The sequence below is a fragment of the Chiroxiphia lanceolata genome, chromosome 15 (assembly GCF_009829145.1).
Source record: "Chiroxiphia lanceolata isolate bChiLan1 chromosome 15, bChiLan1.pri, whole genome shotgun sequence".
Taxonomy (NCBI): domain Eukaryota; kingdom Metazoa; phylum Chordata; class Aves; order Passeriformes; family Pipridae; genus Chiroxiphia; species Chiroxiphia lanceolata.
This window is the reverse complement of record NC_045651.1, coordinates 8,686,430-8,705,544: the sequence shown is the minus strand read 5'-3', so window position 1 is coordinate 8,705,544 and position 19,115 is coordinate 8,686,430. Positions and strand designations below refer to the sequence as shown.

The window sequence follows — 19,115 nt, the reverse complement described above, 5'->3', positions numbered from 1 at the left end:
TCGGCTGTATTAAATACTGTGTTGGCCTCATGTTATTAAAGTAATTCAGTTTGCAAAAGTCAGTGGCAATTTATTTTGTCCTAAAGTTGAGAGCACAATAGGAACTGCAACAAAACTAAGCAGCAGCAATGCTGATCTTGGCTCTAAGGCAGCAGCTTTTGCCTCTGCCCATCCTGCACAATCAAAGGCATCCGATGCAGAAGCAAACCGCCTGTGCCATATGTGGTCTGGATTAGTAAATTTTTATGCTTGTCCAAACACCTTGGGGAGGAAGAGATGATATTCCTGCCTGCTGCCTGTGGTTCTGCTGCCTTCAGACAGTTATTTGCATGAATCAGCCCAAGCTCTTCACCCCAGCAGGGACGTAAAAGACCTTGAGGGATGCTACAGCTTTGCATATGCTAAACTACATTCATGTTCAGTCCTGGAAGAAAGCTGTTTTTTTCTTTTTTCATTTTATACACCAAATGATACGAAAACCATACGGGTAGAGTTGGGTCTCCGAAATGCACCTGCAGTGGCTGCTGCTCTGCCTTGTCCCAGTTGGTACAGGCACAAAGAGGGAGAAGCAAGGGCTCATGGCATGGTACAGGGCTGTTCTTATCCTAGAATAGTGCCTGAGAGCTTTTACCAACCCCCACTTTCCTGTCAGCTGGCTACAGGCAGATGTGCCTCAACAAGTCCCAGTTCAACTTTCCATTAGGTTCTTATTTTACCCCTAGGAAGCACCCGGACTGTTGGGAATTGTAGGCTTACCCCTGCTAGGCTCATTCTCACCCAGGTTAATCTCAAATTTGCTGCCCTTGTTGTGGAACGGAGAATTTTTCGGGGAGGGAGGCAGAAGGCTGCAAGAGAAGTCCATCTCGTGCCTTCCCCTGCTCCCAGCATCCCGGTGGGAGCCCACACCAGAGCAGTGCTACCCGAGCCTGAGGGAAAATTTTCCAAAGTGGCTGCCGGGGCGTCCAGAAACTGTCTGAGGGTGGAGCCGGAGAGGGAACATCTCTCTCCGTGACGGAGGCGGAGAGGAATACTTGCAGCGTCCGGGCTGGGCCTCCCGCCTTGTCAGTTTCGTTTCTCGCAGCCTGGGTTAGGCGCCCTCGCTGCAGCCATGGAAAAAGCTAGTGCAGAATTTGAAGGGGGTGCCAGCCTGGAGCCGAACTCACGTGTTCCATCTGCCTGTGCATGTACAAGGACCCGGTGTCGCTGAGCTGCAGTCACAGCTTCTGCCAGCAGTGCATCAAGAAGGTGCTCACAGCCCAGAAACAATCGCAGGCTCCTTTAACCTGCCCCATGTGCAGGCTCCACCTGGGCCCAACCTGGAGCTGCAGAAGAATTTCCACCTGTGCACATCGTGAAGGCATTTCAGGCCAAGACTTCTGAAGAAAAACAGGGTAAGGGCTCTGAAGAGGGGAGACAGAGGTGTTCCCCTGTGAGTACTGCCTGGATGAGACCCAGCCAGCGGTGAAAACCTGCCTGGTCTGCGATGCGTCCTTGTGCCAGGCCCATCTGAACAAACACAACTCCAAGGCTTACTACCAGACCACATCCTGGTGGAGGTGGGAGCAGGCAGTGTGGCGGAGGAGAGGAGGTGCCCGAGCACGGCAGGATGCTGGAATGCTACTGCAGCCGCGAGGAGCAGTACATCTGCATGCTCTGCGCCATTAGGGGGCCCACGTGAACCACGAGGTCCTCACCCTGAAGGAGGGACATGACAGCAGCTGGTAAGGAGCTCTTCTCTCCCCACGGCTCCTGCGGGGTTTGGTCCGACCCCCTGACCTGGAGGAAGGGAGGAAGCCACAGGAGGGGCAGTGAGGCTTTCACCAGGGAATGGGGATTGGGGCGGGGGCTGGGGCAGGCAGGCAGCAGCTCCAGGGATTTCATATCTGCCCAGCAGGGACTGGCGCATTGTGCTGGAATTTGCTTTTCTTTTCCTCATTTTGTTGCCAGAGCAGCCTGGCCGGGTAAGCAGAGGGAGAAGAGCAGAGAAAGGTGTTTGGGGCTGCCCGGGACAAGGCTGGGTAAATCCCTCAGGGTGTTCCACATGCTGAGGTGCAGCCCCAGGGAACTGCCAGCCCCTCACTGGGGTTCCCGGCTGGGGTTAAGAAGTATTCCTTCAGGTATTAGAAAATCTCTTCCTCCACAGAGCCTCAGGGATGCCACTATTACTGAACTTTGGGTGGGGAAACAGGTTTTTCCACTTGAGGCCCTTCCCTTGAGCTCCCTTATTGTAGCATGGTGGGAATTGGGCTCTGCTCCCAGGCAACAAGGGAGAGGATGAGAGGACATAGTCTCAGACTGTGCCAGGGGAGATTCAGGTTGGACATTAGGAGGAATTTCTTCACAAGGTTGGACATTAGGAGGAATTTCTTCACAGAAGGGGTGATTAAACATTGAAATGGGCTGCCCAGGGAGGTGGTGGAGTCCCCATCCCTGGAGGTGTTCAAGAAGTGACTGGACTTGGCACTCAGTGCTCTGGTCTGGTTGACAAGGTGGGTATGGGTCACAGGTTGGACTTGATGATCTCAGAAATCTTTTCCAACGTAATTGATTCTGTGATTTTGCAGTTCCTCCCTCTGCCATAAATTTTGCTGAGCCAATGGCCCAGCAGATACAGAGACATGGGGCCTCCACATTCCTGCTTCTGAGTTCAGCTGCTGTCCTTGAAATGCTCCAGAATCAGCTGAGACTGAGGGCATAAAATGCATTTGCTATGCTCAATGCCTTGCATTTGAAATTTCTGGGCTCAGTTTAGAGCCAAGGAAAAGACCATGCAGAAACCCATGGCTGGGCAGGAAATGCCTGGCTTACTCTGAACTTCAGGACAGGTCACAGCCTCCTCAGGAATTAGCAGGAAGGATCCTTTGCAGTTATCAGAAATCTCCTCCCTCACATTACATATAAAAAATTCAGAGCTGCCAAGCACAAGTGGGTTGTGTGAGACAGTGGCCATTTCCTTCATCCCTGGAGCTGGTAAAGGAGCAACACTGCCCTGTCTAGAGGGGAGCCATCCCTGTGGGTACACTGAGATCTCTGCTGCATATTCCTCTTGGGTGGTTATTTTTAAAACTCCCCAGGATAGCCAGTGAAATCGGGAATGCAGCTCTTCAGGAGGAATTGTAAAAGGGTTTCAGTGAGAAGAACCTTGATCAAATTCGATTGTTTGTCTTTTAATGTTTCAAAATTAAAACTTCTGTGACAGCTGTGACAACTATCTCATGGAAAATCTAAACTTTCTGGCATGATTTTATTAAAAAGATGGAAGTCTGGGAGGTGTGTCTGTCATGGCCATTCATGGGTGCTCAAATGTGAAAACTGCTGGAAGCAACCAAAGCCATTCGGAGACTGTCTAATCTCCAAAGACAAAGTTACTGTCTCCTCTGAACTGTGCTATTGTGCAGTTCCACAGCACTCAATGATCATAGTATCCCTTAGAATAAACAGCAGGATGAGTAAGTACTGCTGTTTTGCTGATTTTCAGAAAAGATAATTGCTTATTACCTTATCCTCAGATCCCACAGCTGCTGACACATGAAAACTAAGGATTTGGACCACATTAAGGCACATGTGAAGATTCTGTGAAGCTTTAACAGATAAGTGAGATTTATTGATTCATTTTAATGAAATTTACTTACTCAAAGGAAAGTTATTAATTAACCTACCACAAAGTCACACATATATAAAATTTAAACAGTTTTCTGTTACCCCATCTTTACAAGGAGGCAGTGAACACAGTTTATTATAGGACTCACTGGTGAAAGGGGGCAGGCAGAAGGTGCCTGTGCCATTTCAGCTCCACAGACTGCCAGTCTGGTTTAAAGCTGTCCCTGCTATGAAGTTCAATGCTGTCATTCCTTCTGCTAGACTAAACTCCTGAACAATGACACGTCTGCAGCTATACGAAAGGGCCTTAGTTACCGCCCTAGAAGATCTTCAGAAAAGCGAGAATCAGATCAAGGTTGGTACCCAGATCATTGCTAATTCAGAGCATCTTTCCTTCACAATTTCCCACAGTATGTGATGGCAACTATGCTGTTAAAAGCAGATGAATAGAAAGTGATATAGTCCAAAACAGGGAAAACAGTGGTGTAGGAAACTGCCAGAAGCCAAGCTTTCTCACAGCCTCCCAGCATAGCTCCACAGGAGGAACCAGCTGGGGGATTCCGCTTTTATTGTAGTTGCACAGGTAACAGAACTGGCAGACCACAGATTGTATATATCGTTATATATTTGTAAAGTTTTCTACCCATTGAAAAAAAAGAAAATAATTTGCATCTACAGGTGGGGTTTTCAGTGTGTACAGATACAGTTCTCACATTGGTAGCTGAATTTTATCTGATTTTGTTACTATATCAGGATGAATTTTCATAAGCCTCTGTTTAAGCAGATATTCTAAGCAAATGCTTATTGTCTGCTTCCTTCTAAAGGCAGTGCAAAGGATAGATACAATGCAAATTGATAAAGAGGCACTAAGCTGAAGTGTGGGGTTCCTGACTAGTGCCCCATTTTCTTAATCTCTTCATTTAGACCAATACAAAGACAGTGACTTCTCAGATACAAAGCTGTTTGACGAGATAAAAACAGAGTTGATTAAGAAAGAGAAGAAGATCCTGAGCGACATTCAATCGAATGAGAAAAACAACTGGCATACATTGACTCCTTGAAGAAGAATATGGAACATAGGAGAGAGGAGGTTGAGCAGAATCTTCAGCTTTTGCAGAAGCTGAGAGAGCAACAAGATATTTTCCTCTTCTTCAAGGTAAGCAGTGACATTCCATTTTTTCTTCATGGATATGCCTGTTTCTCAGCCAGCTGCCCTTTCTGATAATCACACTAACAATTTTTTTCCTTTTTTTTTTTTGGCAATCCTCTTTGTAGGAATTTCATGTAGCAATACTGGCCACAGACAGGTATGTTCCCCCGTAAAAACTTGTTTTCTTCTTTGAAAAATATGGTGTTGATAACTGGAATCAGACCCCACTGCCTGTGCCCCTCAGTGCTGCCACCCTGTGCTGCAGAGCTGCTCCCTATTCCAGCGAGACAGAGGGCACCACATCCACACAATTAACAGGATGGAGAGATACCTGCCTGCTGTTCCAGTGGTCCCTTTATATTTTGGTTTCCTTGCTAGATTCTGATGAAACCACCCGCATTTAATACCAGAAAAATGTTTGTGTCTGAGATGAAGCCCATAGGGTTCAGTTTACAGCGCTCTCTTGGATGTGCATTGGTGACTCTCCTTCAGCTGAGTCTCAGTGAACAGCCTTTGGCTGCAGAGGTAACTGGCTCATTTCCAACAAAGTTTTTGGTTTGTGGCAACCTTAGTAGCTGGAAAGATTTATTATTGCTTCTCTTGCAGGTGATAAATTTAATTTATAACTTATCACTTCCTAAATACTCCTGGTGTCAGCTGTAATTCGGTGGTGCACATCCACACCAACTGTAAGTTAGAGCCCACAGGACTTTGCAGCAGCACTGAACGCCCCAGCTGCATGAAGGGCTGGCTCAAACATCTACCTGGATGTTAAGATGTCATCTCTGTGACTTGTACAGATTAAAGCTGAGTTTGAACTTGGATTTGAATCGTCGCGTACCTTGGGGCTGTGCTCCCAGCAGTGCATCTGTTACTTACAGCTGTGCTGCACGTCAATTCTAGCCTGTGGGATCAAAATCATTTTCCAGGAGCCTGGACACCATTTAGTATGTTTGGCATTTTGTTTTGTCACAGCAGTGGCTGTTCTACAACAGCATCAAGTCAAAAGCACTGTTCACACATGGGTATCATCAAAATGCCTTCCCCTTTCTCCCTATCAGCATTTGAAAGTTACCATCCAGCTTAGGTAAGGAAAAGGCATTGCCAAACAAATAACAGTATATAACATTGTTATATAACAACTGTTTACCCAATACTTCATGTTGCCAAAGCACCCTCCTCTTGTAGAATCCTCCAAAGAATCCTAGTGAAGAAGTCTGTTAGCTTTTAGTGCTAAATGGTTTTTCCTTGGTGAAAGGACTGTCTGTGCCCTAGACTGCGCGCCAGAATTCGAACATTTACAGGGCAGATGTGATGGTGGTGGAGATGGATGGCGCCGGACTTTCCGCCGCTAATACCAAACGATACGGGACTCCATGAAGGACTGGACTTTATCTTCCAGGAACTGCAAGGTGAGCTGCCCCGACCCACCGGCCTTGCGCCGCTGACCCGCTGGAAAACAGCGATCCATGGGACCCAGCGGTCCTGGCTGATGGCCACTGACCAGCATCTGCTTTAACCAGGGTGTGTACGTGGCCTTGAGGGGCTGATGTGGATTTGTGGGATCTTGGGAGTGTTGGAAAGGGGAGGGAAAAGGAGGCAGAAAGACTGTTTCTGCAGGGAACAAGAAGTCTGTTCCTAAGCAGTGCAAGGCCAGTTTCTCCTCTGTCTGATGTGGTTTCCTGCTCCCACCAACTTCCCATGTCTTTGGGTGCTCAGTCATGCTTTCAAGAAGTGTGCTCTTCATTTGCCCACCCTATCCCCACCTAGTTGATCTCTGACCATGAGATCCAGGGATACAGTACCAAGCCCTTAACTTGAATTTCTTGCCAGCTTTGTTAAACATTCTTCTCCATTTTTTTTTCAGATAAACTCACCAAACAAATGAAGTATAACAGGTAAATCCTTTTCTTTACTTAAAAAATGATCCTGACAAATTTCTCCAGCAGTTTTTTATTTAAGGACCCTATGTCCTGTGCTTCTCTGCTTCAGTTTCAAGGGGAACCAAGCAGAGTCTGGAAGGCTGTCCTTCCTCTCAAAAGAGGAGGGTCAGGTCTATTCACATCTCTTATTTCACTGTTAACAAGATGTGACTTGTGTTTCATGAAGCACTAACATTCAACACCGTTTCTTTACAGTGGGGCTTTGGTACCTCTTCAAACTCTTAAGTGTTAGAAAATACTGTTTATTCCTCAGGACTCTGGCTTGGCGCTGTGAGCCTTATAGAGAAAATCTCTCACCTAAAAATGTGAACAGCATTTTGTTGCATGCATCTCCTCTCCCTGCCAGAGGTGAACCAGCAGACGTGCAGCCTCAGGGCACAGCTCTCAAAATCTGCACTGGGCAGAAATCTCTGGAAATTCACCAGAGAAATCATTTACCTTCAGCCTGAGGGAGACACTGGGTTTGCTTCAGCACTCAGTAAAAGTCTGAGCCTGTTCCAGGGAAAGACCACAGAGGGGTTCCCACCAACTGAGCAGAAGCTGGAGCAAACCCAGTGCCTGAAAGGATTCCCAGACAAATCCAAATGCTGCAGGAGATATGAAATGCGTGAACAGTATTTCTCTTAAGACAGCACTAGTCCACTGCTCAAATATATTTCTGCTGGGCACAGTGGTGCATCTTTTCTCCTAGCTTTTTTGAAGAAATGTTATTTAGAAGTTATATAAAAGATTTTTTTAATTATTTTTTTGTTGCTGAAACTGCAGTTTGTAAACAAGTTTTTCTTAAGCCATAAATTTTAAAGAAAATCCTACTTTCTTCACCAGCTGTGGCAGTTTGAGCCGTTTGGCAGTTTTTAATTTTTGGAGCAAATCTAGAGGTATATTTTTTAATCAGTGTACATGTCCATTCATTTGTCTTGTGAGCTCAGTCTTCTACAGACATACCAATGGCTGTGCTCTATATGGAATGAGACAGCTACTCAAAATGGGAGGGAAAAGAAATATAGTTTTCTGAGGCAATGCGAAGCTCTGCTTGGCAGCAACTTGTCAAGTGTGTTATTAACACAGCAGTAAAATATGCCTATTATTACAGTAAGTGAAACTTTTCCATCTTGTGTATTCCTACAGCCCAAACCAAAGCAAAGGATCGGCGTGTGACAGACATAAACAAAATTTTTGATTCACATATGGCCAGAAGAAAAAGAGAGGCAAAAAGCAAGATGGAAAGGAAAAGTTTAATATTGTTAAAAATTACCTTTAATAATGAGAATCTGCCAAGTGTCTTGACCTCTCCTGTATCCCTTGCATTCAAATCAATTCTGTAGCATATGCAAATTTAAAAAAGAAGTGCTAGGAATTAACATGAACATAAGAAAATCTCTGACTGCTGTTGTTTTCCAAACTCTGGGCTGTATCATCTCGTGGTTCTCATTATACTTGTGCACTGTTATTTGTGGTGATTCTGTTGTCATTAGGTGGCTGGATAACCTAATAAGTGGTGCAGGTAAGCAAGGCTGTGTGATCTCATACCGTTACCAGGAATTAGTTCTTGAGAGCGTTGTTTGTAGATGGCTGCAGTAGAAAGCTGTTCAGGACCATGCTACGGGTTTGGATTATCACATTCAACACAAGTGTCTTGGTAGCAGTGTATTATCTTTGTATGGATCAACCTCTAGGCAACATTTCAACACTTCCACAGAGTGTTCAAAGAGCCATGGAAACCACCACGGTCATAGCACACAAAGATGCTTTATTGGCCACATCTCTGTGGGTACAGATCATAGAATCACAGAATATGCTGAGTTGGAAGGGACCCATAGGATCATCAGTTCCAACTCCTGGCCCTGCACATGACACCCCAACAATCCCACCTTGACCCTGAGAGCATTGTCCAAATGCTCCTTGAGCTCTGTCAGCCTTGGGGCCGTGACCACTGCCCTGGGGAGCCTGTTCAGTGCCCAACCTCTCTCTGGGGGAAGAACCTTTTCCCAGTATCCAGCCTAACCCCCCCCGACACAGCTCCAGCTGTGTCCCTCAGGTCCTGTCACTGCTCACAGATAGCAAAGATCAGAGCTGCCCCTCTGCTGCTCTCAGGAGGATGTTAAAGACCATAGTGAGGTCTGACCTCAGTCTCCTCCAGCTGAACAATCCAAGTGACCTCAGCCACTCCAGACCCGTCACCATCTTCACATCCCTCCTTTGGATGCTCTCTAAGAGCTTTAGGTATTTTTTATATTGTGGTGCACACTGGGCTCGAGGTGAGGCCACACCAGTGCAGAGCAAAGCAGGACAATCACTTCCCTCAACCAGCTGGGGATGTTCTTTCCTGACCAAGCACATCCTGTGTTTTCCTGATGTAGCCTTTACTGCACGTGCCAACTCCACAAGGAGATTTCATGGGCATTTCCAGGCAGTTAGGCTCACTCTCTGGTGCTGGAGGCTGCTCTGTGCCTAGCTGGGATTCACATTCCACACGTAGGTTCACAACCTGGGTGTTTCTACTCTAAAGGATAAAAATACTGCAAAACAGGGTTTCCAGCAAAAGCATTTTTAAGAAAGAAAGGCTAAGGTTCCGTGTGCTTTTGTGGGATTCGTGGCTACAACTCTATTCCGTCACTTGTGATAATCAACATATATCTAATTTCAGGGATTAAAACTAAATGCAGCAAAATCCATCTCAGATTTAGAGTAACATCTCCCTTCATGGCTTAGATGGACTGGCCAAGCTGTAATGTATCCTTAGTCCTTGGTCTGCTGCGCACATCAACTGTCAGCATAACAGAAAGTGTGTGGCCAAATTTTGGGAGCTCAGCAGTAGCTCAAGGTGACTTTGCAGATATTCCTTACTGCTTGAAGCCAGCAAGACACGAAGGACAGCTGCACTCAACCACTCAAATGAGGCAAAAGAAATGAGCCTGTCCTTCAGCACTTTTATTACCTGGGCTTCTCTCTGGCTGTCACCCCAGATGAAGGAGCTGTGACCAGCCAATGCAGTTCAGTGCTGCTGCTGCAGACTGAGTTACTGCACTGCTGCAAATTGCTACAGAGAGTGAGACTGACTCAAACGTTGTATTTTAAGTCACTCCCTCCCCACCATCTCACAGAGCAGCACACATTGACTAAGAGAACATCAGCACCGCTGTAGCCGCTTCTGAAATATCAGCTGAGCATTTCCTCAGCAAAACTGGCATTACAAACATATATTTCTGTGTCTCCAGCCACAGGCTATAGTGGGAGGACTGGAGTCCACTCTTCCCATCACTAGCAGAAGGAAGGGCAAACTGGCAGCAGGGTGCTGAGCAGTTCCTGCACTTCAGGCAGCTGCCCTCAGCAACATTTTCTGGGTATATAGCTACCCCTTTGCCTGCAAGTAATTCACATTTTTTTAACACTGTGACGGTGTTTACTTTCCCCAGGGAAAGGATGAGGTACTGAGTTCACCTTTCCCCCAATGCCAGCCTTCAGCTCCCTGAATCTCTGAGCCCCTGGCAGAAATGTCTGTGACCTGTTTAGAGAAGGGTCCTCCCAGAAACCTGAACCATCCAGTTCTCACAAGCAGAGTCACATTCACAGGATGCTTTCAGAGGGGTTGGGAGCAGTTTGAGAAGGGAGTATGTCTGCAGCAGGCTGGGCAAAGGCCATTTGTGCTTTCAGGAAGAGCTGAGCAGCCCTCACTAGACAGGTGTGACGCTGCCTTTGGCACATCCATCACAGGTAATACAGTACAGCACTAAGATTGAAGTACTTGGCTTAACTTAAACCCAGAACGTACGGGACCTGGTGACCAAAACAAAGACATTAATTGTCTGGATGAAACTTGCCCAGCATCTGATTTGGAGGGAAAAGTGCAGGTAGCTCTTCACTGTGAGACTTATGAGACTGAATTTGGGGCTGACGTGAATGCTTGCCAAAACAGAGCAAAAGAAGGTGACTGTTGTAGGCCAAATTCATGTGATCCAGGAGATAAGAACTTTATAATCCCTACTAGATGACAAAAGCAAAGGATTTCAAATAAACTGGAAAAAAATAAAAATTTTAATACCGCTGCAGGCTCACAAAGCTTTTGGACAAAAATTAATATCCAGAAAGGTAGAATTTCTGAGTCAGATACTAAGCTGATGGTGCAGTTTAATTTCCCCACACATTTGCCTCTTTGCAAAGAGACTTCAGAATTTAAGATTTGTACTTTTAATACTCCATGCATTAGCCTTGAGGAAACAAAGAGGTGAAAGCCTAGATGAAAGCAATGTAAGAAAACACCGGAGTCCAGCAATTAACTAAGCTTTTTAACACACAACACTGAAAATTTTATTACCTAATTAGTTTTTTACTCTAGAAGACAATATTGGACCATGACATACACCGAGAGTGTAGCAGTTCTGCACAGATATTTGTGCAGAACACTCTTTCTTGATAGCAATATAATTGTGACATACATAGTCCTGAGATATGGACAGACCTTATTTCTTTATTGATATCTTTATGGCTTAAGTGTTTTGACTATCTAAGAACTTGGATTCATTGCATCTTTCATTTTTTATTACACCCCACTTCCCTCCACTTACTTCATTCTTACTTGGCATTTCTCATCCTTGATAGAAGCCTGAAGACGGGAGGTGAGTGAAGTAGCTGATTTTATGGCTCTTCTTTTTTGTTTAGCCAAGCACTGAATGATGTGACAATTAAATTAAATGCGTTTCAAACACTAGGACAGGCCTCTTTCTGTTACTTAGTCTGATGGGCTTTCTAAATAAGGCAGACCTGCCACATCTAGACACTGTATGTCTGACACTGGGGCCTTCTCAGCCCAGCAGGTCTAGGTGACCAGATGCCTGGATGGGGAGGAAGGTTTGTCCCAGCTTTGACACACAGATGGATTTCACAGATGGGAACCAGGCAGTTCCCATCTTCTCCATCTCCAAACTTATCACAACATAATGCAAATGCAGGCCCAAATCTCAGTGGACTGTGAGTTGCACAGGGAAGGAAGGTTAAGGAGATAAAATATCATGGTTTTAGGCACTTCCACCATAGCCCTCCCGTGGAGGTGCACCCAGCAGGACCAGGGCACTGGGCAGGGAGGTACCAGGAGGACGTGACTGAAAGCAGGAGGCTCCTTATGCAAGGCTGGGGGCCAGGTGGCATAAACCAGCTGGGGGAAATCAGAGGGTGCCCTTATCTGCTGAGTGATAAAGCAGAGCTGGAAGCCTGGAAAAGACTGAGAAGAACCAGGGAGAGCCACTGCAACTGGGGTTTATTGTCAGAGTAGAGAGGGATTATAACACCATCACATGCAGCCTGTGGAGAAATTTGCTGGGTGAGACCAGGGCCCAGTGGGGCGGTACAAGAGCTGCTGGGCAAAAAGCAAGGTGGGAGGGCTTCCCTGGGCTGCCCAGGAGTGTGTGCTCCATGGAGCAAAACGGAGTGTTTTCCAAGATTATTTTGCAGTCTGAGGAACTGGTCTCTGGAGATTTGATATTTATAAAGATGATGGAGAAATCTGGAGAGCCAGAGGCAGTGGGTTTGCCAGGCAGACTGAGTGGGATGGCACATGCTGGTGTTTGTGTGTCAGCAAGCCCCAGCTCACTGCTCCCTGGCAGGAGATCCTGGAGCGTGAGGAGCCCAGGGGCACATTTCTCCAAGACCAAAATTGCCTTAGCACACAAATATTAACCATAAAGCTTAATATATCTTGAGAAAAGGAAAGCAGATGGAAGTTAAATGATTTAGTTATCTTAAATATTTGCTTGGATTTTTCCCCCCATTTTTTTAGAAAATCAGTGTAAAAGTAAAAAGAAAAAAAAAACCTTAATGATATCAGTGGTTCAGGGAAAAAATAATGCTTAGGATTATTTTTTTTATCACGTTCCAAGAAGATATTACTTGTTTTGTCCATGAAGACATGATGCATTTCATGATCCAAGTTGTTCCACAGCCTCTAGAACAAGAATGAAAATGCTGTAACACCTATTGCTTGGATTTGTGATTTCTTGCTAGGATTCTGCAGTGTCCCTACACATAAGGCTCCTCTTACTGTTTTTGTCATAGATGTCAATCTTCCCATGGATTCGCTCTGGTCGTCGTGGAGTTACCATATACCTCAAACTCAATTAAAACTCCCATGGAAGTCCCTAAGGGGATTGGGAAGTCAAAGTCACTGGTTGTTTTGACAGTGGATAGTCAGGGGAGAGGGAGGGAGCTATTTTATTTCCTTTGCAGCTTGCCTGTTCTAGTTGCCATGACATCTAGTTAAACCATAATGGAGAGGGTAAATGTTTCCTATGGAAATATTCAGTATTTCTACAGCAGGATTGATAGCATTTGCCTAACACTGAAAGACATGAACGTGGATTCTGCAGGCTCGAAGCTGGGCTCGCTTTCTCCAACTGTGTATTGATGGGGTTTTTGACAGCTCAGGGTTCCACCTGGAATGCAAATATTGCACAATGTTTGATTTCAGATCTGCTTTTCTCTGCAAAAGGTGAAGGAAAGGCAGACGAGGTTGGGCATGGCCCCTCCAGTCTTGACCTCCAGCCTAGAGATAAAATCAGAGTACTGAACAAAAACCTTGTGTTATAATACCAACATTGTCAGGGATTCTCCGTCCTTCCCAGCTGGAATTACCTCCCAGACACACCCGGACACCAAAACAAACATCAGGGACGGATTTTAAAGGACTAATTTTTTACGAATTCCTGTGGTACCTCAGAGGAAAAAGGGGCCCTGTCCTCTGTCAGAAACTGTTGCAGTTTCCCTATCTGCGGAAAGTTTAAGCTCACTTTTACCTCGCGTTACCAACCCTAATCAATCTTTCAACTTAGAAGCGTGACTTCCCTGCCTGAAATGTGGGTTCCGACTCCTGGCCCTGCAGAGGACACCCCAACAATCCCACCCTGTCCCAAACACCTTGCTGCTTGGACTTCACTGCCCAGTGAGCTGTCCTGGGCTGCTCTTCGGAGCTGCAGCTCCCACCTGTGCCTTGAGCACCGACACCAAATCCTGCCCTGGGCTCTGTTGGGTGCAGGAGCTCCCCACTCCCTGACACAGACCTCAGCTTTGGGCCACTCAAAGTCTGTACAGGGGCTCTGGAGGCTGCACTTTAAGTAACGGATGCATTTGCCCACTCTCAGCATTTATCAGTCCCAGTTTGTTGTCCAGGTCCATCCAGGTGTCTTTGCAGAGGCGAACAGGGGCAGGTTTGGTTCTTTTCCTCCCTGCCAGCTCGGGGACCTCTCTCCCTGCTGGTCCAGCTCTCTGGACCTCCCTGCCCGCAGCAGCTGCCCCGTGCCCGCAGGGACTCCTCCCAGCTTTCCTTCCCACTCCGAGTCCTGGCTGCTGCATCCCCGTGTAAGCAGGGGTGGACTCTTTTGCCTTGTTACCCTTGAAGCACCCAAGCTCCCAGCTCTGAGCTGCTGAATGGAATTCGCCCTGTGACGGCCAAAGCTTCTGCCACGTGGCAGGCGAGATGCAGGAAGCTCGGCGGAGGAGAGGGAAGACCCTCCCTTTGAAGGGGGAGGAGGCAGCAGCTTTTGGCCCGCAGAGCAAACGAGAGGCTCTGTCCCACTCTCAGTTTCATTTCCCACCAGTGCTCTCCTCCTTGCCCTCAGCCCTGTTGCGAGGCTCAGGCGCCATGGCCGAGGCGGGTGCTGCGGCCAAGCTGAAGGACGAGCTGACCTGCCCCATCTGCCTGGACATTTACAGGAACCCCATGTCCCTGGGGTGCGGTCACAGCTTCTGCGAGGAGTGCATCCAGAAGGAGCAGAAATGCCAGCGGGGCCCTTCCAAGTGCCCACTCTGCCTTTCCCCCACAGGCCCCACCGGGGAGCTGAAGCCCAACTTCCATCTCCGCAACATAGTGGAGAACTTTTTGGACGCTTCTGTTCATCAAGGGGAGGAAAAGCAGGAATTGCAATGCAAACAGAAGGAGGAAAGTTTGGGGCAGCAAGAGGAGGAAAGGCAGGAAGTGCAATGCAAAGAGAAGGAGGAACGTTCAGACCAGCAAGAGGAGGAAAAGCAGAAAGTGCAATGCAAAGAGGAGGAGGAAAGTTCGGAGCAGCAAGAGGAGGTGATCCTGTGTGATTTCTGCCTTCAGGAGCCCCATCCAGCCGTGAAGACTTGCCTGACCTGCGAGGCCTCCCTGTGCCAAGCCCACCTGAGCAAGCACAGCACAAAGAACACCCAGAAGAACCACATCCTGGTGGAGCCCTGTGGTGCCCAGGTTTTGGCTGAGAGGAAATGCCCCCAGCACGGCAAATTGCTGGAATGCTACTGCGAGACGGACAAGGTCTGCATCTGCATGCTGTGCTCTGTCCTCAGCTCCCACAGGGAGCACAAGATCATCAGTTTGGAGGAGGCTTTTGGCCAAGCACAGGTAAGAGGCTGCCGGGACAGCTGGTTTCGTGCATGTATGTGAGTCCTATCCTGATATCTCCCACTGGTTATATTTGTAGCGTGTTTTTCCCGAAACTCTAAAAGAGGTGAAAAACTATGAAGCTGCGCTGGATCGAAGCATAGCAAACCTGCTGGAAAAAGCGGAGGAAGTAAAGGTTTGTTCCAAGACCTATATCACTTTGGGGATGGTTGCATGCTGGTAACTGATAAGGTTTTCTTTTGCCCTTTCCCAGATCATGGATTCTGAAGCTTTTTTAGATCCTGGGCGGTTCTAGTGTATTTTGAGGTTTCTTCTTTGAGGGAGGATGATGAATAACTTTCGTATCGGTCTGGGAGGTACATTCTTAGTTAAGCTTGAAAGTTGTTGTTACTCCGTGCTCCTGATGAGTGATTGGTGTGTGGCTTTTTTATTTTTCCAACCTTATTCAATTTTTAGTTACTTCTCTCATCCCAGAAAAGACAGGGCCCTTTTCTGAGTGAGAGCTCGTGTGAAAAATGTCCCTACACAGTCCCTTACAGCTTTGAAAGTGTTTTCTTAATAGGTTAAGGAGGGTCTGCAGTGGCAACGGCTGGAGAGCCTATTCAAAGAGATCAGTCTGCAGCTAGAGAAAAAAAAAAAGTGAGATCCTGAAAGCTCTCAGTGACTATGAGAACCAACAAGTTTCTCGGATTCAGATGGGGATAAGAACCACGAAAAGCAGAAGGTTCAGCCAGCCATGATCTTCAGGAGCTGGAGGCTCTGAGAAATCAGAAAGATATACTTCTTTTCACCAGGGTACCTAACAGCATCCCCCTTCCCAGAGATACACAGCTCTTGGGCTGGCCTGTGCCTGTGCTATGCTAATCCTACTTTCAAAATGTCTTTGCAGGCTTTTACAGCAATTCAAGCCAGGTAAGATCTTCCCAAGGTTTAATATTTTTACTGATGATCTGGACGAGGGCATCGCGTGCACCCTCAGTAAGCTGGGCGGGAGTGTTGATCTGCTGGAGGGCATGAAGGCTCTGCAGAGGGATCTGGATGGGCTGGATCGACAGGCCAAGGACAACTGCATGAGGTTCAATAAGGCAAAACACCACGTCCTGCACGAGGGTCAACAACCCCAGCTATAGGCTGGGGGAAGAGTTGGCTGGAAAGCTGCCTGGTGGGAAAGGACCTGGGGTGCTGGTCAGCAGTGGCTGAACATGAGCCAGCGGTGTCCCAGGTAGACAAGAAGCCGGACCTGTACCAAAAATAGTGTGGCCATCAGGCCCAGGGAAGTGATTGTCCTTCTGCACTGGGCACTGGTGAGGCCACACCGCAAGTGCTGTGTCCACTTCTGGGCTCCTTATGGTGAGAAAGACATTGAGGGACTGGAGCGTGTCCAGAGAAGGACAACAGATTTGGGGAAGGGTCTGGAGATTCAGTCATGTGAGGATGGGCTGAGGGAGCTGGGGGGGGCTCAGCCTGGAGAAAGGAGACACGGGGAGGACCTTCTCACTCTCTCCAACTCCCTGACAGGAGTGTGGAGCCAGGTGGGGGTTGGGCTCTGCTCCCAGGGACAAGGGACAGGATGAGAGGACATAGTCTCACACTGTGCAAGGAGATTGAGTTGGACATTAGGAGGAATTCTTCACAGCAAGGGTGATTAAACATTGGAAGGGGCTGCCCAGGGAGGTGGTGGAGTCACCATCCCTGGAGATGTTCAAGGAACAACTGGACTGAGACTCAGTGCTCTGGTCTGTTGACAGGTGGGAATGGGTCACAGGTTGGACTCGATGATCTTGGAGGTCTTTTCCAGCCTTAATGATTCTGTGATTCTATGGTTCTATGATTCCTTTCTGCATGTATTAGGGAACGGAAGCCTGTTCCTGTCACGGATGGTGTGAAAGTGCCAAACCCACCTATTGCTCTGGATGAATCAAAAACACGTAATATTCTATGCCTTTTCCAGCAATTCCTTTCAAACATGGAGTCCTCAATTAAACCACCACCTGGTAAGTGATCATTTCACTATAGCAAAAGCAAGATGGAAAAGTCAACCAAACATCTTTAAGAAAGGGTTGTAATACAAGACACCAAGTACAGTGAAGTACCCCTAGAAGTGTTGATTCCTAACTTTGTATGCATACAATGCAAATGTGTGTACAGGAAGGGAACTTGTCCTGGGTTTTCAGTGTTTTGGGGCATGCTTTGGATACACCCTGTTAAAACAGGCTCTGGGCAAAGAGGTGTGGAATTTCTAGGAGTTTTCCATGAGGATTAAGAGAAGATAATGGCAACTCCTCCCCTGTCTGTGGCATGCCTTTGATTCAAGGGGAAAGTTGAGAACTCATCACAGCAGCAGCAGGTGGAGTTTGTTTACGACATAAATACTCTGCTCTTTCTGTGCAAATAATTCTGCTTTTTGGTAATGCTTTGTATGCTCAGCCTACAATCCCAGAGCTGTACGTGGTGGGGCATTTGTCCAACTGAATCGAAAAAATCAGGGTTCCCTTGTTACTGCTGTCTTGATGGTGCTTCAGCCCTCACTGACAGTGAGAGTGAGCCGTGGGTCAAGGCTGAGAAGCTGGGGTTGGAGTGTGTGTGACAGTGAGTGATGTGCACACGTACTGGCCACCATCTGTACAGCCTTGGTACACTAAGAAGCACACTGTGCTAAAACTGAAAGAGCAGCATTCCCAAAATGTGCTGTCCTCCCATCTCAGATTACATAGGAGCAGCTAAGAGAGTGCAGAAGGTGTTTCAGTTAACATATATTTGGGGTGGGTTGGATTGGGAAGTCCAGCTTTCATCAGTGGACAATTATCTGTTAATCATAATGTGTTTTTTCTCTTTCTTTATGTTTTAAAGAGGTGGTGATTTCAACTCCTCACAGCGGTACAGGTGGACCCCAGCATCCACATTATCCACCTAGTTTTTCCTCTGCCTCTGGCTTCTCTTTTGGCTGTAACTCCTTCCAAGGCAGCTCTTCAAAGAAGCACACTGTGTTAAAAGCGAAAAAGCAGCATTTCCCAAAACGTGCTGTCCACCCACCTCAGAATTACAGGTGGACCCCAGCATCCACATAACCCACGTGTTTCCTCCCTTTCTGCTGCCCCTCCCCGTGCCTCTGCCTTCTCCCTTCACCCTTCAGCCAGCTCTTCAAATCCTGGTTTGCCCACTCGCTCCGTCTTCACTTTCTGTACCGCTTCAAATACTGGCTTTGGTGGGTTTCCTCAGAAATTCTGAAAAATTTCTAAAACCTGTGGGTTGAGATAAGAGCAGTTTGATAACTGAAACAAAGCAAAATATAATAATAAAGATACTACTACTAATGATAACAGTAGTAGAAAGGAGCAAAGAGAGTGAGAAAAGCCAACTAAAACAAGTGATGCACAATAAAATTGCTCCCCACCTGCCCATTCTATGATGTGCAAACATTGTTCCTGAGCAGTGATTGGTCCCTTCTGCCTACCTCCTGCTGTTTATATACTGTGCATGGTGTTCTGTGGTGTGAGATATCCCTTTGGCCAGTTTGAGTCACCTGCCCTAGCTATGCTCCTCCCCAGCTTTCCTGTGCAGCTCCTCACTAGCAGAGCATGAGGCAACTGAAAGGTGTTGGCTTAGGACTCTTGCACTGCTCGGCAACAGCCAAACCATCCATCAGTGGGTTATCAACATTATTCTCATACTGAATCGACTGTACCAGCTACTGAGAAGAGAATGAATTCTATCCAAGCCAAAACCAGGACAGGACTCAAATATGTGCAGTGCTGTCCCAGACGTGCAGAGTGTCCAGAGTTTCTGGGAGGTGAACACCAACAATGAGAGCTGCTGGAAGCTTGGAATCATTTGTGCCCTTGAGTGCTGCCTGCAAGTGCCTCACGATTACCTCTGCATGTTCCTAGGCCAGCAACCTCAAAGTTGGAAATACTATTAAGTTGCTCATTTTTGCTCGGCTGTATCAAATACTGTGTTGGCAGCATGTTATTAAAGTAATTCAGTTTGCAAAAGTCAGTGGCAATTTATTTTGTCCTAAAGTTGAGAGCGCAATAGGAACTGCAACAAAACT

General features: G+C 47.0%; 2 protein-coding genes across 4 annotated transcripts; both read left to right on the top strand.

Moving 5' to 3' along the window:
• Nucleotides 1-506: 506 nt before the first annotated feature.
• Nucleotides 507-8,095, top strand: LOC116794598 (E3 ubiquitin/ISG15 ligase TRIM25-like). The gene is given in 16 exon segments (XM_032703373.1): nt 507-586; nt 1,137-1,300; nt 1,303-1,341; nt 1,344-1,403; nt 1,406-1,537; nt 1,540-1,590; nt 1,593-1,661; nt 1,664-1,721; nt 3,904-3,955; nt 4,525-4,555; nt 4,558-4,632; nt 4,635-4,756; nt 4,876-4,911; nt 6,026-6,162; nt 6,618-6,648; nt 7,822-8,095. Coding segments are annotated over 14 exon segments (1,074 nt in total). The 3' UTR covers nt 6,131-6,162; nt 6,618-6,648; nt 7,822-8,095.
• A 6,071-nt stretch (nt 8,096-14,166) lies between these two features.
• On the top strand, nt 14,167-18,968 carry LOC116794247 (probable E3 ubiquitin-protein ligase MID2). Of its 3 annotated transcripts, XM_032702786.1 has the most exons (7): nt 14,167-15,064; nt 15,144-15,239; nt 15,627-15,859; nt 15,954-15,976; nt 16,916-17,058; nt 17,915-17,947; nt 18,111-18,227. In XM_032702786.1, exons 1-3 carry the CDS (start codon nt 14,324-14,326, stop codon nt 15,705-15,707), a joined length of 918 nt encoding a protein of 305 aa, XP_032558677.1. In that variant the 5' UTR covers nt 14,167-14,323; the 3' UTR covers nt 15,708-15,859; nt 15,954-15,976; nt 16,916-17,058; nt 17,915-17,947; nt 18,111-18,227. The 3 variants fall into 3 exon arrangements, with proteins under 3 accessions (XP_032558677.1, XP_032558678.1, XP_032558676.1); XM_032702787.1 differs by lacking the exons at nt 17,915-17,947; nt 18,111-18,227 and adding an exon at nt 18,952-18,968; XM_032702785.1 differs by lacking the exon at nt 18,111-18,227 and having other exon boundaries at nt 17,915-18,030.
• The last annotated feature ends 147 nt before the right edge of the window (nt 18,969-19,115 follow it).